The following is a 27,817-nucleotide window of genomic DNA, read 5'->3' on the forward strand; positions in this document are numbered from 1 at the left end:
CCCTCCCAGGCCCACCCATGGCTGCGCCCCTGCCCAGTGATGTGAAATCCAAAGATTAGGGCCTAATTTATTTATTTCAATTGACTGATTTCTTTCTAGGAACTGAAACGCAGTAAAATCTTTGAAATTGCTGCATGTTGCGTTTATATTTTTGTTCAGTATTTATGAATTTGATCAGCATTTTGGCCCTAATGGGGGCCACAACATACAGTACAAAATATATTACCATGCATAAAATGTTGAGCTCTGTTGAGTAAATAATTTTACAATATTCCAAGTTGGCTGACGATTTCTGACCTGAGGAAGCTCCTATCCATCCATCTGCCCAAAACTATTTTTTTCCTTGATCTCCCTCAATTTCTATACATCAATGTCCGCAGTCTGTCTCTCTGAAGCATGTTTTTATAAAGTGGGTTGTGCTCGTTCCTACTCTCTAGTTCTCAGGAGTTGATGGGCATGTCAGCATTCATAATGGTCAAAACATCCTGATTTGCATATTGGCCTATCTCTATGCAGCTCCACCAGAGGTATATCGTGGGGGCTAAATAGATAACAGTCACTCACACACACACACAAACCGTCTCTCTCGCATGTGAGTGCACTAATTCACTCACCTTGATGCTGCTCAAGGTAGGAGAAAGACTGAAGGGACTCGTTTTCATTGGCTGAACCTGTGATGAGACGAATGGCAACAAAAAACCCATTCAGAAACAGATCTTGAAGTCTATTAATGTGCAAAGCCATAAACACAGGTGCCATTCCAGGTTGATAGAATACCTTAATAAAACTCATCAATTGAATCCACATGTCTCCTAATCATTTGCATTTTTACATTAATTCAAACCTATCCAAAAAAGTACAACAGTAGGACCTCAGGAACATTTGGGGAATTGAGGTGGTCCTGAACACTGAAATGTCTGTAACACTTTGAAATTCACCTAAAAACAGCATCAAACCTTTATAGAATATTTTGAATGCGTATGTTTTTTTATAATTTAGCCAGATACTGTAAATATCTGATATGTTTTAAGCAAATCTAAGCAACATTTCTCTTTGTCTGTAGACTAAGATGTTTTTTTGCATTTAGTAGGCCTACATGTCCCGGTTTAATATTGCCCGTTCGGTTGACCGGTTAATCCATAACTCTGAGGTTTGTATCTTTGAGGTTCTACTATATACACAGATAATCTTATTACAAATTTAGAGCAAACAACAGCAATACATAAAAAACGAATAACAATAAATATACAACAACAAACATCATTTTACATTTAATTAAATTGAGATGACAGACCTGATTTTTGGCATCGGGACTGTTCCTCTCGGAGTCTGTAAGATAAAAAGAGAGTGAGAAAGACATAAAGACAGGGGTAAGAAAGAGAGAGAAGAGAAAAGTGTAAAATGGAATTCTAATAACCCCATAATGATCTACTGTAAATGCCTCAGGTTGTAGAAAAAACGTTAAATATGTTTTTTCAAATGTAAATTACTAACATTCCGCAGCCCAAGCTGTCAGCTAAATCTAGTTAAACACGTAGGTGTGTGACAATATGACTCTGATCAGTGACTTATATGGAGGTATAGTGGCACGTGCATAAGTCATACAAACAGGCTGACTAAAAAATTCTCACTCTCTGTTCGGAACATGTGAGAAACGTGACCAAAGGTGAATATTTGAGGTATGTTATTGTGGATATTTTGTGTCATAGGGCGCAGGTAGCCTAGGGGTTAAGAGCATTGGACCAGTATCCGAAAGGTCGCTGGTTTGAATCCCTGACTAGGTGAAAAATCTGTCAATGTGCCCTTGAGCAAGGAACTTAACCCTAATTGCTGCTGTAAGTCGCTCTGGATAAGCGTGTCTGCTAAATGACTTAAATGTAAATACATCTAAAAACAATACACCAGATTAGCCCACTTTCCCCAATCAATATGAGAACACAAACAGACACACACAACATACTTTTCATTCAAACATATAATAGGCCTGATGATAACTGATATTAATGGTTACCTGTGCTCTCCCCTGGAAAGTCTGCCCCAGTCTTCTCATCCTCTGCTGGTTTTGACATCCTGATATCTGCAGGGGAGAGAGGGAAGCAGGTTAAATATAACATGTTTCCAACTGACAAACATCCCCAGCCCGCCCAGCATTTATGGAGGGATGAGGATGAGAGATTCACAGGGAGAAAATCTTCCTCACCCTTTCTTCCCCTCCCTCCATCTCCGATTCTCCTTGGATCACACAGTGGCTTTCCGGTTTATGAGTGTCACAGGGACATGTTCAATTTTATGCCGTAACGCATGCTATGCACACAAGACTCGAGAGAGAGAGGCCAAAAACTATATTTCCATCAGGCTGGCTTAATGAACACAAGTGAAATGGTTATGAAACCTGGCATGCGCCTAGGTGGCACAGTCCACGTCTTTTCAAATCTCTCCACCATAAATCCAACTAATCTATTTGTAATAAAGTCAGCGTCGGTAAAGGAATGTGATTTTCTGGAGGGGAAATTGCAGCATGAATAACACAGTCATATGTTTTTACAGAATTGGGAAAAATAAACAATTTCACGTCAAACATAAATGTGAAAGTGGTATTCAAGATTTCCAAATACATTACATACTGTATAAATAAATACACAATACAAATTACAATAATACATCTTTCACATAATTAGAAATAAGAGGAATACTGTGACTCATTTCATATAGGCTAAGTCTACATTTTTGGGAATGTCTGTCAAAAACCTCGATAATTTAATTGCATAGGCCTAGACAAATGATTTCAACTGGTCATTTTTGTACAATAGATTAGAGGCTCAAATTGAAGAGAATTTATTTATGCATACACGTTTTTGACAGAAATGTATTATGCTCCAAATGTAGCCTTTTTTAAATAAAAACTATTCTTCATAATTTGTCTTGAATTTAAACTAAGGTTAATTTTGACCTACAATGAATGACACAAGAATGAATGACACAAATAATTATGTATGATGGAGCGCAAGGCATTTGACAAGCTAATAGGGTAAGCTATTTACATGCATGTCTTAAAAGATTTTGTAATAGTCTACAGTTGTTTTAATTGCAGTATAGGCCTACCTATGTTATAATAGCTGCACTAATTATATTTCAAATAATAATTCATGTTAGGCCTTATGAACCTGAAATGAACGTCGTGTCATGGAAAACAACTCCGACATTTTCCATTCTACTTGTTTACCTCTAATCTAAATATTCACATTTGAATAGATAAACGTTTAGCCTAGCTGTTATGAAAGCCTAAAAACGTCACATTATCAAACAATGATATATCATTTAAGAGTTACCTGGGTTATCGACATTCATGAGAAAATACAAATATCTATCGGAAGCTTTGGTATGGTAATGTCCTTCCTACTATCACGTTATGGTTGCCTATTTGCGCGTGACTAATTTTGCATATCTGCAGATTTCCTCAAGCGCAATGAATAATTTCGCGCCATTTATTGGGCCAATCAATGTGCCTAAATAGTTTGCAAAGGGTTAAAGGTTTCATTACATTAGTGAACAACAAAGTCTACTTGCAGATGAGGTCAAATAGACTGTCTACAGTAATAAGCCTCTATGCATATAAGCGAAACTTTGAGCATCTTCCACCCACCCTTTCAGCCTCTATAGGCCTACCATTTCTATGAGCTATTCTTGGATGCCTAAATTTCTTCCACCCTCAACACTGACATCACGGTGAGTCATTGGTTTAGCTTTGTTACAATTCTAATGGCTCTAATTATAGACTAATAGGCCTATAATGATATGCAGCAAAAGTTGAGCGTGCTGCTCTGAGGGAAAACAATCCAACTGCAAATAATTCCAATAGCCTAGCCTAAAACTGATCTCTCGGGTTCCTCCCCATTGTTTACGTGAAAGACAGACAGTTTATGGCAATAATAGCAGTTGGGCAAATTGAGCCTGCTCTGAGATTATTTTTTGACTGACAAAAACCAAAATAAATAAAAATCAGTAGGCCTACTTATCTTTCGGATTCCTCCCCTATGTGCAGGGGTAAGGCAGGCAATAGGCCTATTGTATATGACTGCGTGTTAATAGCTCATTTACATTTTCGGGAAAGTGATCATAATCTTCGGGCAACCAAAACATAGTCCAGATCTGTGCCTTTCTGACCTTAATGTCAATCCCTGCCTCTGTCCTATGATTCATTTTTATGGCATAATCTACTACTTGACATAGCCTACTTGACTTTCCATCACTAGTCTTCATATTGTATTGCCTCCATCCCCAGAAAGAGAGGGGTGTTAAGAATAACACAAAGACATGCAAATACACACCGCCTAACAATGGTTATACACATCTAGAAGTAGCGGTAAAATATGACCCTGGTAGCCTGTACATGAATCTATACTTTACGCGCGCGCGCACACATACACGCGTTGGTCTTCCTCAGAAGAGATGACCAGACATTTCATTACAACTATGACCGGCAGAGCTCGTTTTGATGTTCACTAATTAGCCACATTTGAATAGACAAACGTTTAGCCTAGCTGTTATGAAAGCCTAAAAACGTCACATTTTCAAACCATGATATAATTCAAGAGTTACCTGGGTTATCGACATTCATGAGAAATACAAATATTTATCTGAAAGTTTGGTATGGTAGTATCCTTCCTACTGTGGTCCTCTGTAGCTCAATTGGTAGAGCATTGCGCTTGTAACGCCAGGGTAGTGGGTTCGATCCCCGGGACCACCCATACGTCAAAATGTATGCACACATGACTGTAAGTCGCTTTGGATAAAAGCGTCTGCTAAATGGCATATTATTATACTATCAAGTTATGGTTGCATATCTGCACGTGACTAATTTTGCATACCTGTAGATTTCCTCAAGCACAATGATTAATTTCGCGCCATTTATTGGGACAATCAATGTGCCTAAATAGTTTGCAAAAGGATAAAGTGAACGTACTGTTTTATTACATTAGTGTCCAACAAAGCGTACTTGAAGACGAGGTCAAATAGATTGTCTACAGTAATAAGCCTCTATGCATATAAGCGAAACTCTGAGCACCCTTTCAGCATCTATAGGCCTACCATTTCGGTTAGCTTTTTTTGGAACACTAAATTCTTCCACCCTCAACACTGACACCATGGTGAGTCACAGGTTTAAATGTGTTACAATTCGAATGGCTCTAATTATTGACAGGCCTATAATTATATGCAGCGAAAGTTGAGCGTGCTGCTCTGATTAAAAACCAAACTGCAAAGAATTCTAATAGCCTAGCCTAAAACGGATCTCTCTGGTTCCTCCCCATCATTGTTTACGTGAAAGAGAGGCAATTTATGGCAATAATGGCAGTTGGGCAAATTGAGCCTGCGCTGAGATTTTTTTTGCTGACAACAACCAAAATAAATAAAAATCAGTAGGCCTACTTATCTTTCTGATTCCTCCCCTATGTGCTGGGGTAAGGCAGGCAATAGGCCTATTGTATATGACTGCGTGTTAATAGCTCATTTACATGTTCGGATAGTGATCATAATCTTCGGTCAACCAAAACATAGTCCTGACTTGTGCCTTTCTGACCATAATGTCAATCCCTGCCTCTGTCCTGTGATTCATTTTTATGCAATAGCCTACTACCTGACATACTTGACTTTCCATCACTAGTTTTCATGCAAATGCACACCGCAAAATACACACCGCCTAACAATGGTTATACACATCTAGAAGTAGCGGTAAAATGATACCCTGGTAGACTGTACATGAGCCTATACTTTACGCGCGCGCGCACACACACACACACACACACACACACACACACACACACACGTTGGTCTTCCTCAGGAGAGATGACCTGACATTTCATTATGACCGGCAGAGCTTGTTTTGATGTTCACTAATTAGCAGCGCTTGTTACCGACGGCAACGTTAATTAACCCCCAAAGCCTCCACCCCAGGAGAGACCATTAACCAGTAATTGGTACAAGACGAAGAGCGGAGTACTTACCTGGGAATCAGACATTATTGTGGACCATAGCCACCATCTTACAGTAAGAAAGTCATTCTTCTGTACTGACCTTCCTGTTTTCCTTCTCTTTTTTGCCTTTCCACTCTCTTTTTATTTTATTTTTTCCACATTCACGCTTTCACGCAAAGCCTAAGATGTAGTAGAAATGTAGATATGAAAATAGCTATAGCTGAACCTGAATAGTAAAATGAGAGATATAATAAATAATAAATGTTAATATTAGGCTTCTTACGGGTCCGGTTTGAGCTCTATTCTACATGCAAATATGTGAGTTTAAAGAGATGGTGATGATGAACATTACCTTATCACCTCACTCATAATTCTCCCTCCTCCCACTACGACTCTTTCACCGTCCCCCTCTACACCCCCATCCTCCTCCCGCCACATCCTGTAACATATGTAGTGCATGAGCGAAGGAAAGAACACTAGAAAGAGATAGAGGGGGATATTGGTAAAAATAAGACGATGATGCCTGTTGTGTTTGTGTGTGTGTGTGGGGGGGGGGGGGGCTCACCATTTAGTAATTTTAACTACCATTTATCCAATAGCAAAAAAAATACAAGATACACATTTCAAAACTCTCCTTTTTGAAGTGCTGAATATAAAGAATAGTAGATGGTAAATATAATTTTCCATACAGTATTTGACTATAACTTGACATGCACCATTTTTTATAATTTGTATCCAATGGCAGGTTGTGAGCATGTTGAGAAATCTATCAGTCTTACAGTTTCATTATCCTTATACAGTATGTAAAGCAGTTGGCTACTGTAAAAACGTAGTACGGTGTTAAATACAATTTCTGCCTCATGCAACATTTTATAAGATCACCTTTTCTAAGTGACTTGTCAACTGATACAGTATCGCCTGTCTCTCTGCTTGAAATTCATCAGCTTACAGTGAGTGTATCAATGAAATTCAAGTAATGAGTGGAATATTTTGTTATATACAACCCAGGTATTTCAGCAGTGCATTGTACACTACACTATAATTCCAAATAGTAGCACATAGAGTGACTCTTTCCACTTTGTCCTATTGAAGCACACTGGCTGATGGAGAATGGTGATGTAGTATTTACAGCCACATCTATATATGATTTGGTTTAACCTTCCAACATAAATTGATGTCAAATTGATACAGTGTTCAGCAGTTATCAAACTATAAAACTAGGCACTACATCATTTTGGTTCAGTAGTTATCAGTTTTGAGCAGTTTGATTAAGTGATAGTTAATTGTATTGTAAATAACTGACAGGAAAATCATATCAAAAGTAAAATGAATATTGCATTTTGAAAAGCAGATACTTAATAATTTTTATTTTACCCCCTTTTCATGATATCCAATTGTGATCTTGTCTCATTGCTGCAACTCCCAAACGGGCTCGGGAGAGGCGAAGTACAAGTCATGCCTCCTCCAAAACATGACCCGCTAAACCGCGCTCCTTAACACCCGCCAGCTTAACCCGGAAGCCAGCTGCACCAATGTGTCAGAGGAAACAATTGATGACCGAAGTCAGCCTGCAGGTGCCTGGCCCGCCACACGGAGTTGCTAGAGTAATTGAAAGAGTGATTTGGTGCAGTGAACAAGTGCCTTTGTGAATTTGTTTCTTGTACTCAGTCAATTGGAAATGTGCTTAGAGTTTTGAAACATGAGCCATTTTGATGATCTGTTTAGATTTTTGTGCTTAGAGTTGTGAAAATGTACCACATACTTGTACAAATTGCAACAAAGTCATACAAAAAAGTGTATTAGGGTCAGTATCAAGTTCAAGGTCTGAGGAGGAGGATGAAGGAAGGAGAGGTGGTTTCAGAACGTACAGAGTGGGAGAAAGAAAGTGAGAGGCTGGGCGGAAGAAGAGAAAACAGCAAGCCCAAATACGAAAAGGAAAGAACGAGTGAATGTGTCGCAGTTGGAAAGTGCTTTGGGTGGCTGCTGGAAACTACTGGTCATACGAGGAGAAATATCATTCCGCCTGCCTTCACTCACCCCATGTCGCTCTTTCTTTCTTCTTTCCAATTTCTTACTCCCACTTCTTCACAGTCGCCTATGTAGGCAGATACAGTATGTTCTTATCATTACATACTGTGTGTAATTTAAATTCCGAACAGAAATTCCGTTTCGTTTGAGAATCTGTTGGATATTAACAGGATTTGAGGAAATTGTGTAGCTAAAGACTACCACATGGTGGCAGCACTAACCTGCTGATTCTGAGGAGGGGCTCACAGACTGCTGTAGGACAAACAGCAGGGTGAGACCCGCTGTGGTGCTTCACTCTTCAATCATATCACACTATATTTTCTCATAACAGCAGCACATAAGCTCTCACAATTCAACTACCTTAGATTACGTTTTATTACATAGACTCAGTATTGTCTGCTTCTGGCATGGTAAGAGCTCGGACAGTCTGTAACTCTTTGAAAATCACAAACACACCAAAACACTGCTTAAAGTCTATGCTGTTAAGTATATGGTTCAAGTCCATTGCATCTCTATAACATTTATATAAAAAGAGGAGATGGAAATACTGAAAGAAGAATACTGGAAGATGAAAGATATAAAACTGCTTTCACACACACACGCATTCACACGGTCACCTCATCCACAAAATACATGAAAAGAGTCCATGTAAACAGTGTTTTTAACAGTCATACTTCCCCCATCATCACCCTTCTGGCCAGGGGTCCTATTTCCCCCCAGCCCATCCTTACCTCACCCCCCCCCAGCCCATCCCTATATACCTCGGCCAGCAGGCTGCGAGGGGCCCAAGTCTATCAGTGTTAATGGGAGTGGGGGGCCTCTCGGCAGATGATGTATCTGTCTTTGGGCGGCGCGGGACGCTGACAGGGGCCGAGGTGGGGGAGGGGAGGGATGCTCAGGGTCACTGTCAGGGAATTAGGAGGAGAGGGGGAGGGGATAGGAGGGAGGGTGGCTGAAGGGGTCTTACTCCCTCTCCCTCACGCCTGTCTAGTGATGGTGACAGACGGCGCGTGGGTTGTGTGTAGAGGGGGGCAGTGTGAGGGGGTTCAGGGGGCGACAGGGGGGCCTTTTTGTGGAGAGCGGAGGGTCCAGACAGGCGTGTGGATGTCAAGAGGTCAGCCACATGGCCCCGACCAACAGCAAACACCCTATTCACCCCGTGCCTCCTGCCTCGCTCGGCCCTGGTCCCAACCCCCCACATTTCTCTCTCTCTCTCTCTCTCTCTCGCTCTCGCTCTCTCTCTCTCTCTCTCTCTCTCTCTCTCTCTCTCTCTCTCTCTCTCTCTCTCTCTCTCTCTCGCTCTCTCTCTCTCTCTCTCTCTCTCTCTCTCTCTCTCTCTCTCTCTCTCTCTCTCTCTCTCTCTCTCTCTCTCACACTCACACTCACACACACACACACACACACAAACACACAAACACACACAGAGAGGAGTCATCTGGGGACCCTCTGCGGGGACCCTGTGGTCTATGGGGCTCTAAAGACCCTGCTCACTTGTGCTCTGCCCCAACAGGATCCAATGCTACTGCTAACTGCTATTCCCCATGTATGCACTCACTGTCCTGAAGACCTATATAGAACTATAGGACCTGTGTTCTAAGAATTCCAACTGTCAGAGAGATCGGTAAATCAGTGTAGAGGATTACTGAATTGCATCTGAGCAGGCCCACTGAGGAGATGGAGAAAATGACGTGACCATTGCATTATGGGCTCCCGAGTGGCGCAGCGGTCTAAGGCACTGCATCTCAGTGCTTGAGGCATCACTACAGACCCCCTGGTTCAATTCCAGGCTGTATCACAACCGGCCGTGATAGGGAGTCCCATAGGACGGCGCACAATTGGCCCAGCGTCGTCCGGGTTTGGCCGGTGTAGGCCGTCATTGTAAATAAGAATTTGTTCTTAACTGACTTGCCTAGTTAAATAAAGGTAAAAATAAAAATCCATTGACAATAACCCATACTGCAACTGATGTACACAAGTGACCAATGTAACTCAGTACTTGATGCAAGGAGTTGGACTGCTACCTGGTTATATGTTGACCTGGTTTACAGATAATGGAACAGAACAATGGCTGTTTTTACAGAGGGGAGCTAAAGGTTAAAAATTAGAACGCAGTCTCTTCTCAAGACATACGACCGACCGTACGGTCATAAGGGGGAGTTGATCGTAAGAGGTGTTTTTGGGAGTTGATGACCACACACGCACATTCAGCAATTTCTACCACTGCTTTTCACAACTTCAGATGTAGGCTATTCTGGATGTTTTATATAAAATAAAATAAAAGTTATGAATTTCTGTAAATAGATTAATCTCTGGAAAAATATATATGAAAAAACAGTGGATTTCTGAGGATATACTACTTGACAAAGACTGATGCAGCATTCAGCCACTTCTTTGTAGACTTAATAAAATTAATCCGAAAAGCTTGGATTGTAAAGCAACATTGAAAGCTGCTCATCTATCACTTTCCCCCCTCTCATTCTGAACCTATCACTGCTCTCCTCTACTACGCTCTCTCTTTCATTATCTCTCTATCCATCTATCTATCCTTATACCTCTTTCCTTATCTCCTTTCCTATTCATCCCCGGTTCACAGAACTACAGGGTGTAGCAGCACTGGTCAGCAGCGTTGGTCATGACATCACTGGACAGCGCTGTGCTCCAATAGGACACATAGGCACGTTGCCAGGCAACAGCAGTGAACGATAACTGTGTATGTGCCTGTGTGTGTGTGAATAAGTGTGTAAGTGTGTGTTTCGGTGCGTGTTAATCATTAAGTATAAGTATGTTTTTCCACCCTTTAGCCCAACTCATTGATAAGCTTGAATAGGAAGAAAACATAACGCTGAAAGGCGCAAAGGTGTCTTCACATACTTGAATGGCTTTGAAAAAATCCTTCAGGACCAAATCCTTAAGGACTGTGTCTTTCATTTGCTTGTCTCTTACTGCAATGTAGAGTTTCTTTCAGAGTCTTTCTGCGGCTCTCAAGAGTGAGTGTGTGCAGGTAGGTAATTATTTGTGCAGATGTATGTTTGTATGTGTTGTGTGTGTGTGTGTGCATGCGTATACGAGTGTGTGTGTGTGCGAATGCATCTCTCTGGAGTGTTTATTATATCCGATACAGTACCTCTTTCTCGCACCACATATTTCTGGGCCGATCGATCCCTCTGACTCCCGACAAGACAATAATCGCACCTCCCTCCCTCACTCCGTCTTCACCATTATTACTGACCTCCCCATGGAGCGGGACAGAGGGATGCAGATAAACAAAGAAATGGAGGGAGAGGGGGAGAGGAGAAGGGGAAATAGCCACTGCGTGTTACTTTCCTCTCTTCATGCCTTCATCCTTTCCTCCGTTGGGGTGGACGGCTGGACGCAAAAAGATGGAGGGAGATAATAAAATGACAAGACAGACAGACCGACGGACATACAGTCCAGAGAGAGAGAGGGAGAGAAAAATATCTGGATGTGGCCAAAATGAAAGTATAAAGGCTTTATTTATAAGAATGTCTAGCGACTCTCTCGTCTTGAACAGCAGGAGACATAAACTTAGAAATAGAATGACTAGAATGAATAGAATATATTCTATTTCTATGGACATAAACTGGGCTAAACTGATGTGAATATCCATCAGCATCAAAAGTGTGATGAAAGCGCGGACAGACAGACAGTCATTTGACATGACAGCGCCTCCTAACCAATGAAACAATGTGATCTACAGTATGTGTTATGGTCGGTGTTAGATTGCTCAGTTTATAGGTCTATCGATTGGCCTAGACTTAAATTGGCTCTGAATTAAAGAGAATGGTTATTTGACCTCTTTATCCCTCCTGTCTTTCTCTCTTCATGTCCTGTTAAATATTCCCCCTTTCCCCCCTTCTTTCTCCCTCCATCCATCGGCATATCCATCTCTCTCTCTCAGTGTAATACCTATTTCCTCCCTTTCCCCTTCCTCTAAGGCCATCACCCTATCCCCTCTCTTCTTTCTTCATATACCCCCCTTTAAACCTCTCATCCCTCCTCTCTCCTTCTCTTCATCCTTCTATTTTTCTCAGCGTTGTACCTTTCCTCTGGACCCACACTTGCTCAGTCCCTTCTTCTGCTCTATCAATCTCTTTCAAATAACAATGATGAATTATTGAGTCTATTTATTCAAACGCCATTAATGATATAATACGTGATGTAAGTGAAACATGAAGAGCCATGGAAAAACTGAGGGGAAAAGAAGGGTCTGAAAGAAAGAGCGAGAGAGAGAGAAGAAGGTGGTGGTTTGTGGTTGGAGGGGAGAGGGGAGATGGGGGGGTTAGGAAATTGGTCTGGCTAGCGGAACAGCTTTTCACCCCTCTATCCCCCCCCCCTCCCTCCCTTCCTTCCTTCCCCATTCTGCTTTGTATTCTGCGGAGATGACAGGGAGAAAGCTTTATTGCTCTGAGTTTGTATCGATCGGGGCCCCTCACAGGGGTTGCACCGACCCGCGCACTCCGGAGGCACTTTCGCAACGGCCTCTGCCTCCACTCTGCACCCCCCTCCTCTTCATCCCTCCCCCCTTTCTTCCCCTCACCCCTCTCTCCTCTCTCTCTGGCTCGGCTCGCTGGGGGATTCAAATTCGCATCTCACTGTTTTCAGAGGTTAAGAGGCAGAGCGCCTAGCTTTTTATTTACATAACCGCACTCCAAACACAACGCCCGAGTCACACACATAAACTCCAGAGGCCAGAGAATATAAATGTGAATGAAAACATGAGCATAAGTGTCCATATATTCCCCCCCACCGGTCCCTCTGCTCCTCCTTTGTCATTTCCTCCCATCAGATTTTTGTTATTCTAGCAAGTTCCAGTAAAAATGACCCTCAGCAAAAGCACAATATACATATAGAGAGAACATAGAAAAGTCAGTTATAACACTGAATAAGTATATAATTTTTTTTACACGTGTGTAAACAGATATATATATATATATTTGATGAAAGCTGCTGGATTCAGCCAGTCACAGCAACACAACACAGCAACACAACTGGTGTCCGGACTAGAAATTCAGCAGAAATCCCTGAGCTTGAAGCGTGACCGCTCACGGTGGGACTAGGGATAAGAGGGGCAGATTCAGAATTTGGGGATAAGAGGGGATTCAAACAGGTGTACAAAAAATTCCACAGGGAGTGCGATTGGACGATTGGTCTTCTTGCAACATCGCAGTGTGCCGCCCTTGGGCCTGGGATCTGCACCCACAATTCCCTGAGGCAGACTCTAGCCCGAGTTACGCAGACTACAGACAGAAGACTGCCTTGTTTTATAACACTGTCTCGTCATTCAGTTAACAAACTCCATTTGGGGGAAGGTGTGTCGAACGAATCGGGCGAGGGTGGGGTTTGGCGGGATAGCTGATTCTGAGGGCCATAGTTCTTTTGTAGCTGCGACTGTTGCTGGCCACAGCCCCCCAGTCAAAAGTGTCTCTTATCTCTCTATTTTTACCTTCCCTCCATCAGCGGACCCTCTGACCGTCTCGTCACCACTTATGTTCACTCACCAAATGACACACACAAAAGGCCCTTCTCCTCTCTCAGACGGTGAACGTCGTATTGCCATGTCGGCGCTATATGGTCGTCAAGGACGGCAATTGTCGCCAAGGACAAAAAACAACGCGTCTGAGTGTGTGGCTCCGATTTGAGTTGGCCGAAAGTCCTATGGAAAATACACTGCTGTTCTTTGACCTGCTTTGTTCCGTTTGGTAAAATGCTAAAACTGGCCAATTGTTTAGAGAACAGGCTTGTATACTTCTTAAGTTTTGACTACATTAATAATCACATGAGGTCAAATGCAAATGTATCAGACAAAAAAAATCTGTTTGAATTATCAAACATAATTCAAATTGATTAAATTATTATTTAAATCACCTAATTAGCATGATGTAGGATCTTCATTTGATCACCCTGTTGCAGGAGAACATTCCTGCAATGCAGGACATTTAAAACATGTAGTGTATTTGAGGTTTAAAAAGGCTTCTGAAGTTTGTAATTTCCACTTTGAAATTTCAGACTTGACAAAAAATGTATCAACCCCTACAAAAATGTCCATTAATTATAATCCACGTAATAATTAACATTTCCTGTTGCTGCAGGATTATTTTCCTGCTTTAGCAAACTGTCTCAAATTAAAATCCTACATCTGTAATGACTAACACAATAGGAGATGATGTAGGAATAATCTAGCGAAATTCTCAGATGATCTAAACAATTACTACATATAGCTTGAACCCAACAAATATATTTTATAAGCGTTATTACAAAGGCTTCAACACTTACAAGATATAAACCATTATACCTGCTGGGTAAGTAAAGTAAGATAAGGTAAGTAAAGTGTTACCATGGTTTTTCAAGCATAACAATGTATGTATTGTCATCTCTTCAGTTCATATCCCTGGAAATCCATTTTGTGAGGAAGAGAAATTGTCAAAGTGGAACATAACTGTGTAAGAACATAGCAACTGCCCAATTGAGCAATCAAACAATTACTGATTGTACTGGTCAAAAATGTTTCCTTATATACTGGTAGTCTGTGTAATGCTGCAGCAATTGTGTGTGTTCGTTTTTTTGTATTAGTTGAAACCACAGGGGAGACTATAACAATGATAACCTTGATGGAAGAAAGAAAAGATGACTTCATATAAAGGACGGAGGTTTGAACTGCTTACAAAACAACAGGGGCCACATACAATGCAGGAGTATAGAGGTTTGAGAGATCTGTGTGTGTGTGTGTTTGTGTGTGTGCACACGCTTGTGCGAACACATGTGTGTGTCCTGCCCGTGTGCCGTGGCTCTAGGCGTGCTGGTAGGCTACATGCTGGACCAGCACAGTGTCATGTTCATCTAGGGCCACTTAAACACAGCAGCAATGAGGCCCGAGTGGCTGGAGAGCTCTTCGCATCCCCCGGCTGACCACCATTTCACACCACTGTGGATCAGGGTTTGTTCACATTGCAGGCGGCAAAACAAGAGAAACAAAATGGCCGCAACGTCTCTCCACTGGGTCTCTCTGTCGCACTCAAGTTGTTGAACGGAGTGAGATGAAACACAGATCATAACAGCTAGGGGAGAGAGAACAGGATGTGCTTTAGATTTGAAATACAAATCTTCTGGGCTTTAATTCAAGGGGCGAAGGACTATGGGGAAAAGTTTCAAGCATATACTGCATTTGTATTGTTTACAGGAAGTACAACCTGTAAAAATACATGTACTGTAAAAATACATGTACTGTAAAATACATGTACTGTAAAAATACATGTACAAATAGATGTAGAGTATATGAATAGATTCAACTCAATAATGGTCCTTGAGGTAGTTATTTTCTATTCATGCTTTTGTTGTAGTTTCATATTACATTTCTATAGACCTATTCTTGCTAAATATGCTGATAGGTTGGCCTTGCACATACATATGTAACATTTTCACTTTGCGTGTTCGTATGTTGTGTGCTCTAGTTCCTCCATGTTCTGTATATTTTGGCCTTGCATACCATGCCTAATGTATGTCTGGAATGTTCATAGCCTTTCACCTTCTATTCATAAGCCCGTTGCATGCTATTCATTTCAGAGCTTTGTATGTGGTGTGCCGGATCACATTGCAGCCCAGTGTGGAGTCTAGTTCTTTTGAGATGATTTGAGGAGCTTTGTATATAGACAATGTCATAATAGAGTGGCCTTGCCCCTACTGTATGAAGCTAGCTAGGTAATAATTATAGTGCATGATTGGGCCCACGCTGTCGATGTGTTATGTGCATTTAGTTGGGCTTATTGGAGTGGTTTCCATTCACAGTATGGGTTTTCTGTTTGTCAACGTGAGCAAAGAGCACATCAATTCTATCATTTTTTACAACTTTTATCATCATAAAAGTGAACTTTGACCATCAACTGTAATTTCAAAGGGACCGTTTCTGGACGATTTAGCTTTTTCAAGGTAAAAACTGTTGAATAAAACTACAACTCTTTCAGTGATTACGTGTGTGACTGACAGGCGAAAGTTGAAGTGCAGAATGTTGAGTCAAGTCCTACAGAAGTCTCAAAACACATGCTAATCACAGAAGAGTCCATTGACACTTACTAAAGTCACTTAACTGCCTAAGCAGCCACGTAGGCTATTAACATGTTCTAGGCTTGATGGGGCGTATACTGTACGTGCAGAGTGAGGCATGATGGGGCCTGGGCCTACCTAATATGGAGTGTGTGTGTGTATCCAAGTGTATGTTTGTACTCACAAATGCCACGTGTTCGTCGTGTTTACATTCGTAGAAGAGGCACGAGGGGCGATATCTCACGCCGATCGATGAACGAGGGAGCAGGGGGAGGAGGGAGGGGGAGAAAATCGGTAAGGAAAGCAGGTTATCTCCTGTCATTAATGGAGGGATTCCCGGGCGAGGGGAGGGGTGCGGAGGGGTTCGGAGGGGAAAGACCTGGATTCATTGAGAAAAAACACAGACTGTTTGGCATCGGGAGAAAGCAGACAATTATCTGTATTGATTAAAGCCAGCCAGCCAGCACAGTGAAGACGGAAAACTATGACTAGATCAATAGAGAGAGAGAGAGAGAGAGAGAGAGAGAGGGAGGGAGGGAGGGTGTAGAAAGAGAGAGGGCAGGGGAGGGGAGTTGTAAACGGGAGGTTGAAAGTTTGAAAAAAGATTGAGGCGCAACAGTTGTGGCGGCAGAGGGAGAAAAAGTTTAAATGGGAGCGAAAGAGGGGAGGGCCTGGGTGAAACAGTGTCAGAGTTTATAAAACTGATCCAACATGGAGAATGTTGAACTATTTCCACTCCTCGACTCCACCACTGTTGATGCTAAATATCTCAGACTACAAGACCCATCCCAACACAGCGAATCAGAGAGCAGTGAACTTATCACATTAAGGTCTTTTTTTGGGTAATGAGAGAAAAAGAACATGGCAACGGCCCAGGGTGAGGGGTCAAGCTGACCCCTTAGGACATGGGTAGTTACGCATGTAGCATGATGTACTACAGTACCCATAATGCTCTGACAACATATCCGGTTTTATCTTAGTAAAGATGAAGCTAACATAATGGTGTCCCGTCTGCTCAGAAGTGGGATCTTCTTAACAGTATGCAGTCAATGCCTACTGAGGACCCTAGAAATGAACCAAAGGGCAAAAAAACATGTCTACACTATCATAATAAAATAAATGTGAATAAACACATTGATAACGGAGTATGTGACCGAAATTAATCCTCTGCACACTTAAACAAAAATATTTCGCACTCAGAAAATAGTTCCTTTGAGCTGAGTTTATGTTCTATGGTTATAGTAACTTACGTGGTTATGAGATGGACTACTGTAAGTGGGAAAGGAGGCTAAGCACCGAAGCGGAGGGATATGGGTAGGGAGGGACTACAGGTGTATCGCTATGCATGCCTGACATCACAAGTCCCCTCCCCTGGCCCTGGGGAATGGGCACCTTGGAAATGGTCGCTAAGGAAACAGACGTGCCTAAGAGCAAGTTGTGAGTGTGTGTGTATGTGAGAGAGGGTGGGGGGCTTTTGGGGGTGTTATCGAGGATGAAACTAGAAGACGTAGAAACCTCATGAGTGTATGGGGTGTGTGATGTGCTTGTGTGTACCCATAAACTATATGTTAACACTCACAATAACTACTATATGTTATTTCGCATAATGAGACACTTCTATCTATGTAATTCATTACTTGCACACACACACACACAGTCTTGTACAACTAACCTTGTGGGGACACACAATTCAGTCTTATTCAAAATCCTATTGTTCCTAACCCCTAACCCCTAAACCTAACCCTAACCCTAACCCTAACCCTAACCCTAACCCTAACCCTAACCTTAACCCTAACCCTAACTTTAACCTGAAAACCTAACCTTAACCCTAACCCTAAACCTAACCCTAGCTCCTAACCCTAACCCTAAACCTAATTCTAACCCATACACTAATTCTAACCTTAACCCTAAACCCCCTAGAAATAGCATCTGGTCCCCACAAGTGTAGTTAAACACATCCACACACACACACACACACACACACACACACACACACACACACACACACACACACACACACACACACACACACACACACACACACACACACACACACACACACACACACACAAACACAGCACCATCCCCTGCAGTATAGTGTTAATGCAGGCTGTACTATACCACCTCCATGGTTCTAATTGGGCGGTGTGTCACGACGGGGTCCAGGGGAGTGCTGTAACGCCTGAGAGAAATGGACCTTAAATGGCTCTCACTGGCTCTCAAACTCCAGTTGGCTTTATTGATGCCCTGGCCCGCTGCCAACCAGACACATTTCCACTTCAAAAGGTTCCTCCCATTCACCGACATGCATCCTGCACCTGCGTAGACTGGATGCCTACTTATTGGCTGATTCAATATGCAGACTGAGTCTGAGACTCTGATTCTGTGCACTATGCATTCTCAGGGAGCTAAGTGGACCATACTCTGGTACATAAAGAAGTAGCCAATGTTATTGACATTATCTAGCTGTGGATACTGTCCTCCCAATATAGTGCACACACAGTTATGCACCACATGCAAGCATGCAGGCACACATGCATTGACACCGCATACATACTATATGACATTTCACTCACTCCAACTCCCAAGCGCCCTAAAAATTCATATATGTCTAACCTTCACTCAAATATTCCTATACTATGATGTTCAAAAAGTCTACACATTCCAATTCTCTCTCACACACCACACTGTCATATTGAGTTAGCTGGCTCATCCATATTCTGACTGAATATCCAGCTCATTTCTTCAGCTGACATTGGCATGTTTCTCCTGGGGACACACCTGAGTATGAAGAGAGAGAGGCTATATATGAGCCCAACCCAGAACACACCACCATATGGGCAAAAATATATTAATAATGATCAATATTTATCAAAATGTATAAATAATGTTACTGTAAGTTAATCCTTAAAGCAAAAAAGAAAGACATAAAAAAAACTTTTATTTTTATTTTTTATTTATTGGCATAAGGAGATAGAGTGCTGTGAGATTCAATATAATTACATAAAGATATTACAATTTATTTTCCAGCTCAGAGTTTGCATAAATGTTCTAACTGCAGCAAAATCAATAACATTTTGAAAATATTACGCATAAGACGTTCCAGTTACTAGTTGTCACTTTGATATTGCTTTGGCACCCAATTAAAATGCAAACGTACGTAAATGGGAAAACACACGTGTGCAGAGATGATTCTTATGAAAAATACATTTTCAAAAAGCCAATATTACCCAACATGCCAGAGGTGCACCCTTTGCATTTCAATGTGGATTGGCTCCCTCCATTATTTATGACGGTTTATGCCTTAAAACCACCGGCCCTAGCTCACACCTATCCCCATAGTAACCACCAGTCCTCATCCTATATACAGTATATGTGCAGCAGAGACCTTCCCTAGAGCGCACCACTACCACCCCTATAGTATAGCAGGGAACGTTGTTTCAAAGCATGCCTGACTTGCATGTATATGTATGCACACGTATAATCCTATATGCTCATCTGTCAGGGTTGGAGAGTGGCTGGATTTTTTCCGGTGTGTGTGTAGGTGCTGTTTGGTGTGTGTGTGTCCTGATGCTCAGACAATAGGGCCTGTTGTGCATCCAACACTGTTGGTCAGACTTAATGAACCCTTGGTTCCCCTCCCCCACCATTGTCCAGCCATATTTTTTACCTTGGCCTGCAGTGGCTGTGTCACTGGTAATATTGACGACTCCCCCCCCTCTCCTCTCCTCCACCCCTCTCTCCCTCCCTCCCTGGCCCACAACCACTGTTGTCCACTGTTCACCTCATCCATAGTAGACAGTATTGATTTTCAGCACAGAAAATAAAAAAGGCCATGAATTTTAATGCCTTCTGTCTGTCCCCCCTCATCCGACCCATCCCTCTATCTCTCACTTCTCTTTCTCTCATTCTTTCCTGGGGGAAGGAGAAAGGAGAGGAGTGTTGGGGGGGGTCGTCAATATTATTGGGTTCATTAGTAAATGAGTAATGTTTTCTTGTAAGGTGCGAGGTGGTGGATCCAAATATAAACAGATCATACAACAGCTTGTACAGTGCATTCGGAGAGTATTCAGACTTTTTCCACATTTTGTTACGTTACAGCCTTATTCTAAAATGTATTAAATACTTTTTTCCCCTCATCAATCTACACACCCCATAATGACAAAGTGAAAACAGGTTGTTAGAAATGTTTGCAAATGTATTAAAAATAAACAACAGAAATACCTTATTTACATAAGTATTCAGACCCTATAATAGCTTGTTCATGTATTACTCCCTTCTTCCACATTTATTGCCACAACAATTATTTGCCCAATCATTTGTTAACTTACGGTATATCAATTAAAACTAATTTACAATTTATCTAGAGAAAATGTATGCTAATAATTATGTACATGCATGTGAAAAACATAATTCACCATATTCAATAAATATATAGTGATAAGATGGAAGTGTGAGGGAAAACTGCACATCATTAGTCTTAGTGAAAGCTACCTAGTTCTATTACAGTCATTTTAGCCCCCTGTCTCTCTATCCATTTCAGCCCCCTGTCTCTCTATCCATTTCAGCCCCCTGTCTCTAGTCATTTCAGCCCCCTGTCTCTCTAGTCATTTCAGCACCCTGTCTCTCTAGTCATTTCAGCACCCTGCTTCTCTAGTCATTTCAGCACCCTGTCTCTCTAGTCATTTCAGCACCCTGTCTCTCTAGTCATTTCAGCACCCTGCCTCTCTAGTCATTTCAGCACCCTGCCTCTCTAGTCATTTCAGCACCCTGTCTCTCTAGTCATTTCAGCACCCTGCCTCTCTAGTCATTTCAGCACCCTCTCTCTAGTCATTTCAGCACCCTGCCTCTCCAGTCATTTCAGCTCCCTGTCTCTCTAGTCATTTCAGCACCCTCTCTCTAGTCATTTCAGCACCCTGTCTCTCTAGTCATTTCATCACCCTGTCTTTCTAGTCATTTCAGCACCCTGAGTGGACGGATATATACCCCTCACATCTGCAAGTCATAATATGTATATACTGTATATGCAAATATATGGAATATATGAACAATTCTGCTCCCCAATGAGATGGGTCATTTCTATACGGCTGCGAGTCTTGCTGCCTTTTATTTGACCGTTCACAGTTCATCAACAATTCCTATGCATATAATTCCCTTTTCTTCAACTCTTCTTCTATCAGTCATAGGTCACAAGTTCATCCTACTCTCCACTCTACAGACTCTCTTTGAAAGGCAACATGGAAGAGAAAGAAGATGGTGGGCAATATCGGTGACCAAGGCCATGGTTATGTGACCGAACCACGACATAAAAAGATGTAACAGGTTACTTAAAGAGTATCACAAAATGGTTAATGTTCTCCTATGTGATCAGAGGGAGCCAAGTCTTTCCATTTAAAATACAGTCATATAGTGCCGGGGGCTGGTCTAGTATTAGTGGTGCCGACCATGGACTATCTATGCACCCCAGCGGCGGGGGTTTGAACCCCGCTTACGTCTTCTTTCTCTAACGTACTCTATCACCCCCTTTCAATAATTCACAACGAAGCATAAAAAAATGAGGAAAAAACACAGTCGTATTGTTGGCCTGAGACATTAAGGCCACCAGGCCCGAGACATTAAAGCCACCAGGCTTTGTGGGATTTGTAGGATGCGGTGTGACACTTACATTTTTACATTTTAGTCATTTAGCAGACGCTCTTATCCAGAGCAACTTACAGTTAGTGAGTGCATACATTATTTTTTTATTTTTTTCATACTGGCCCCCCGTGGGAAACAAACCCACAACCCTGGCGTTGCAAATACCATGCTCTATGAACTGAGCTGCTACATCCCTGCCGGCCATTCCCTCCCCTCCCCTGGACGACGCTGGGCCAATTGTGCGCCGCCCCATGGGTCTCCCAGTCGTGGCCGGCTACGACAGAGCCTGGATCTCTAGTGGCACAGCTAGCACTGCGATGCAGTGCCGTAGACCACTGCGCCACTCGGGAGGCACTTCCACCACGACTGGAAGCTCTTGAACCACGGACCGACTACAGTCATACAGCAGGAGCACAACCTGAAGGTCACCTTAATAATCATTCAATTATGCTGTTTTTAAAGGAAAATGCCACTCGGCACTACATTATGACCAGGAATACCATGAACACAGTCATTTGCTGACACTCGGAGGGGCCACAAATTGCTTCCCACGATGCATTGGGAGTTGAGCGGACGCAATTTACACAAAGAATGCAGTTATACACAGTGTGAAGCTTCTACCCAATGGCCATTATCATTCATTTGGCTTTTTCTTCCTGTGTTGGTCAACAACAGAGGCATTTTCACAGAGTGGTTTAATGTTTGGGCCTCATGTTATGTTCAATGTCAATGAAAATCACCTTTCATATCAATCAATCAATCAATCAATTTTATTTTATATAGCCCTTCTTACATCAGCTAATATCTCGAAGTGCTTTACAGAAACCCAGCCTAAAACCCCAAACAGCTAGTAATGCAGGTGTAGAAGCACGGTGGCTAGGAAAAACTCCCTAGAAAGGCCAAAACCTAGGAAGAAACCTAGAGAGGAACCAGGCTATGAGGGGTGGCCAGTCCTCTTCTGGCTGTGCCGGGTGGAGATTATAACAGAACCATGCCAAGATGTTCAAAAATGTTCATAAGTGACAAGCATGGTCAAATAATAATCAGGAATAAATCTCAGTTGGCTTTTCATAGCCGATCATTAAGAGTTGAAAACAGCAGGTCTGGGACAGGTAGGGGTTCCATAACCGCAGGCAGAACAGTTGAAACTGGAATAGCAGCAAGGCCAGGCGGACTGGGGACAGCAAGGAGTCACCACGGCCGGTAGTCCCGACGTATGGTCCTAGGGCTCAGGTCTCTCAGTTGGCTTTTCATAGCCGATCATTAAGAGTTGAAAACAGCAGGTCTGGGACAGGTAGGGGTTTCGTAACCGCAGGCAGAACAGTTGAAACTGGAATAGCAGCAAGGCCAGGCGGACTGGGGACAGCAAGGTGTCAGCATAGAAGTACTAGGATTGGCAATGGAGTGTGTGCATGTGGAGTGTGTGCATGTGCACTTGAGTTTACATTTTTGTCATTTAGCTGACACTCTTATCCAGAGCGACTTACAGTATTGAGAGCATTCATTTTCATACTTTTGTTTTTCATATCGGTCCCCTGTGGGAATCGAACCCACAACCTTGGCATTGCAAGCACCATGCTCTACCAACTGAGCCACACGGGACCAGAAAGCTTGTATGTAAAACATTAGCAAATCTAATAAAGAAAATACCAAACTAACCATCTGACGGAGAATTGTATCACAAAACAAAATAGTTTTTTTGATGGAAAATGAACATCTGTTCATTTTCCATCTGTTCAAAAATAATTTTAAACATCTATTCCATTTATACTGAACTTTTAGTCCATAACAAAAATTGAATATAATTTCTTAATTTCAAGCCCCCTTTACACAAAGATCACTTCTAACCCCAATGTCTAAATATCTTCATCAGTGTCTTTAATGTAAAGAGTAGCCAGCTAATTCACTCAATGTCATGGCCAGTATAGCCCAGCTACTGCGGAGCTCCGGGCCTTGAACTTGAGACGTGACACAACAGATAGGCCAGGCGTGGACAGAGGAAAGAGAAGAATAGAAGGAGGTTGATGGGACGGCTGCATATGAATTAGCAGAAGGAGGGACAACAGAGGGAGGGCAGTGAGGAGGGGAAAAGGTCAGAGGTCAGCCCCCCGGACCCCCCTGCACCCCTCACGGTGAGACAAAAGAGAGCAGAGGGGTTAGGGCCACGGACTGTGCTCCAAGAGGGGGGCTGGTAAACGCACACTTAACCCATTTCATCTAAACGCATACTCACGCCTCAGCTCACGGGAATTAGGCACATAACATCTGAGGATATTAGCATTAATATTTTAGCATAGCTAAATTCAAATACTAATATTTGTGCATATCTAACATGGCGAAATGGGGATTGAAGCATACTTAGGGGACATCTACATGGACAACACACTTGATTTCTCCATTCATTATTTAGCATGTTTGGCACCATCAAATATGAATTCGTAATACTCATTATACATTATATTGAGACATTTTCAAATAGACCCGTTTATTCTATCACAGATTCACCCATCGATAAAATGTAAAGAGTGAGTGGTCAATAATTCAAATATAATTCCAGTGGAAATGTTAAGAATGCAAATGATCTCTTTAAAATCATCAGTGCCTGACCATGGTCTTTGGCCTTTTCAAGGATGAGTTGTAAAACCTCGGCACTACACAACTGCACATGGTTCATCACAGATCATTTACTGCCTTAGGGCAGCGGCTAGATGTACCTTGCTACAGCTAGCTAGCTACACAGAGGCATAGGGAGGGGGAACGACGACTGCAAAAAGCCATGCATGGACTGAAGAAGATAGCCATAGGGGTAGTGAGTGAACATTGGGCCTACAACAGCAGTTCTGTTCTGTGTGCAACTCCGTGATAGCTGGATTGGGGGGCAGCTAGCTAGCCTTTTAAAAGCCCCTGGAAAAAGGAGAAGGGAGAGCCGAAATACCAGAATCTACTTAAGAAATCCCCCTGAGGAATACTGATATACTAGGACCCATTTTCTATAGAGAATTATGCCACCAAGCGGACGGGAGATTTACCATATTCATACGGTGGAGGAGTGGTGGGGGAGGATGGGGGTTTTCAGCTTTACCTGTCCTACTTCTGCACTATGTGTGCAGGCTTGCACTCCCAAATCCCTGAGGGGTGCAATTAGGGAGAAGGGAGAAGTAGCTCTCTCCCTCTTCTTTATGTAATACAGGCTCCTCGTCATTCTATGCACTCCTCCTAATAAGGGGTAGCTTCGACCAAGGCCACAGCCCAAATAGGCTACAACAATATGCTAAAGTAAAAAAGGGAGAAAATGGCCTCTAAATCCCTATTTTCACACTAGGGGTCTTCAAAAAGATGTAGCCTTTAAGAAGCGTTGCTGCTGCATTGGTGAGGCACACAGATTCATAATCATGTGTTTGATTGAAGCCCCTGGAGAAAGCGCCAGAGGATGGTTTGTCAACTGCGTGTGTGCGTGAGTGTGTGCGTGTGTGTGTGAACATGCAAGTGTAAGCGTGTGTGTGGATTAGGGCTCTCGGAGTGTTCCTGCGAAAGTGAGGCTGGCTAAAAGATTCATATCCAATATGGAGAGGTTAAAGTGACGACTTCAACCCTCCCCATAGTGTAAAGAGAGAATGACTTTGAGCTGGGGGTGGGGGGAGAGAGGAGGAGGGAGGGTACAACAGATTCATTTCATTTCAGGACGGAGCACTCCTCTTCTGGAGCAAAACGAGAGGATGAAAAAGAGAAGAGGAGGACGGTAATAAGGCATGGAAAAGAAAAAATGACTTTTTCCTTCTGATAGGCAAATGTGTGTCTGTGTTAAAGGGAGACTACCCTTTTAATGTGTGTCTGTGTTAAAGGGAGGCTACCCTTTTAATGTGTGTCTGTGTTAAAGGGAGGCTACCCTTTTAATGTGTGTCTGTGTTAAAGGGAGACTACCCTTTTAATGTGTGTCTGTGTTAAAGGGAGGCTACCCTTTTAATGTGTGTCTGTGTTAAAGGGAGGCTACCCTTTTAATGTGTGTCTGTGTTAAAGGGAGGCTACCCTTTTAATGTGTGTCTGTGTTAAAGGGAGGCTACCCTTTTAATGTGTGTCTGTGTTAAAGGGAGGCTACCCTTTTAATGTGTGTCTATTGTGAGCACACTCAGTAGGCGTTAAAACTCCTCAATGGTCCATGGAGATGTGTACTGGAATCTGATTATTCATACACTACCATGGGTTTGGTGTATCTGTAGCATCTGTGTGTCTGTACTCTTGTCTATAGCCTCCGGGTACTATGGTCCAACCAAATGTTAAGCAATCCCTGTGTATGTACATACATACATACTGCATGTGTGAGTGTAAACATGTGAGCGTGGTGTGTGTCTAAAGTGTATATGTGTTTGAGAATGGGAGGGGGTGGGGTTGGGTGGGGGGAGGTTTTGAAAGCCCACAGCAGAAGAGATTGAAGCGCCCGACCACTCAGATTTATTAAAAGCCGGACCCCGATCCTCCGCTCCATTGTTGTCACGTTACTTCTGTCTGCTGCACGCATACATTTGTGGGTGCATGATATTACATTTTTCACTCATACCCCTGGCAGTCACCCCTTGCACTCGCAAAGGCAGGAGGGAGGAAGGAGGGAGGAAGGAGGGAGGCAGGAGGGAGGAAGGACAGAGTGTCCCTGAGGTAAATAAGGGAACCCTCCCCTCCCTCCTTCTCCCCCTCCATCCATCCCTCCACCCCCCCTCCCTTCCATCCATTCATTATCATAACTCCCATCCGCTAAATTAAATTGGGGGGCCTAAATCTCTCCCAAAACGGCCCTAGCCTACACCAGTGGAGGGGAATGGGAGAGGGGGGCGGAATTCAATCAAACAGGACCAAGTCCCCTTTATTACCTAAATGTATCAACCGCCGCAACATTCTACCCGCCAAGGCACACACAAACATGTGAAATGGCCACAGAAAGGACACGTTTCTGGGGTCTATTCAATCCAACTATATGGCTTGTTGTTGCCAACATGTCTCTATGTGTGCAGGGGAGTGGGATTACATTACACACACCCACACACACACACACCGTGCGTCTTTCTCTTTCCTTTAAATCTCACCCTAACTAAAGTTGAATTCATCAGCAAGGTGCTTTAGCCCCGGTGCTACTTGCTTACTAACATAGAAAAAATTCCCACATTCTTCCTCGTTATGATAAGCCCTCTGAAATCAAAAGAGCGGGCCCTTTTTTCCTCCAGGGCGCTTTTCCTTCTTTTCATTCCAGGCCTCATTGAGAAGCACACAAGAGGGGATAACAGCCTGGCGCGTGTCACAAAGGGCCAAAGCACCGCCCCTCATTCCCTGTTATGTTCTTGTACAGTGTGAAATCTAATTATTCTGCTTAATTAAGAGGTGGCTAACCCTGACCCCAGATCAGCAGCTAATCAGCAGAAAAGCCTGTAGGTTTTTCACTATGGCGTAGTCGGCGGGGCTAGCTCGCTAGGCTATTCATCTCCAGTGCTATTGCAGGGCCAAGGCAATGTATTGTGGGAGTGAGAGGGGAATATAGTATGAGAAGCTTGTACACTATTTGTTTGTTTGAGAAAAGGGGCCCATGACCAAGTGCATTCGATTAGGGGTTGAGAATGAGTTCCATTCCACGGGCGTGCAGACACTGACCATTGAGCACTGAGAGGTTTGTGCATTGGAGAAGGAGGGCCTGCTGTGCTTGGTCATCCTTTGGATATGTGCGATGGACACTGGCACTCACACGCTCTCAAAGATTCCACACACAAACAAACACACAAACACACAAATATGTACAAAGACACTTGCACAGAGATACACAGCGACACACACAAAGATGTACAAGGACATGCACACACCAATACACAAATTCACCCAGGCTAGTCAAATATAGCATTGTGTCCTGAATAAGGCCAATTTGGCTCCTAATGGTCTTTGTGACCATCAAGGTTCCAAAGGTAAGCTGAGTGGAGGAGGGAGAGAGAGAAGAGAGTTTACCTTTTATTACTATATGTGTCTAATGGCCTATGAATGTATCCATGGTAACATGGGAAGTATGAGCCAAGCTAGGGAGCAGGCGGGCAGTGAGGCCGAGCCAAAATCTGCCCTCCATATTAAGTTATATCTGGAGCAGTGTTTCC

At 42.8% G+C, this 27,817-nt stretch overlaps 1 protein-coding gene across 2 annotated transcripts in view; it reads right to left on the bottom strand.

Annotated features, from left to right (window-relative positions):
* LOC121586445 (POU domain, class 2, transcription factor 2-like) overlaps positions 1-27,817 on the bottom strand; it is a 45,569-nt gene that overhangs the window by 12,607 nt on the left and 5,145 nt on the right. For both annotated transcript variants that reach the window (XM_045226364.1, XM_045226363.1), the window contains exons 2-4: positions 2,012-2,077; positions 1,295-1,329; positions 615-671 (exon numbers count right to left, since the gene is read on the bottom strand). In XM_045226364.1, coding sequence (XP_045082299.1) covers positions 615-671; positions 1,295-1,329; positions 2,012-2,077 — 158 coding nt within the window. The remainder of the gene's footprint in view (positions 1-614; positions 672-1,294; positions 1,330-2,011; positions 2,078-27,817) is intronic.

The sequence above is a fragment of the Coregonus clupeaformis genome, chromosome 17 (genome assembly GCF_020615455.1).
Source record: "Coregonus clupeaformis isolate EN_2021a chromosome 17, ASM2061545v1, whole genome shotgun sequence".
NCBI lineage: Eukaryota > Metazoa > Chordata > Actinopteri > Salmoniformes > Salmonidae > Coregonus > Coregonus clupeaformis.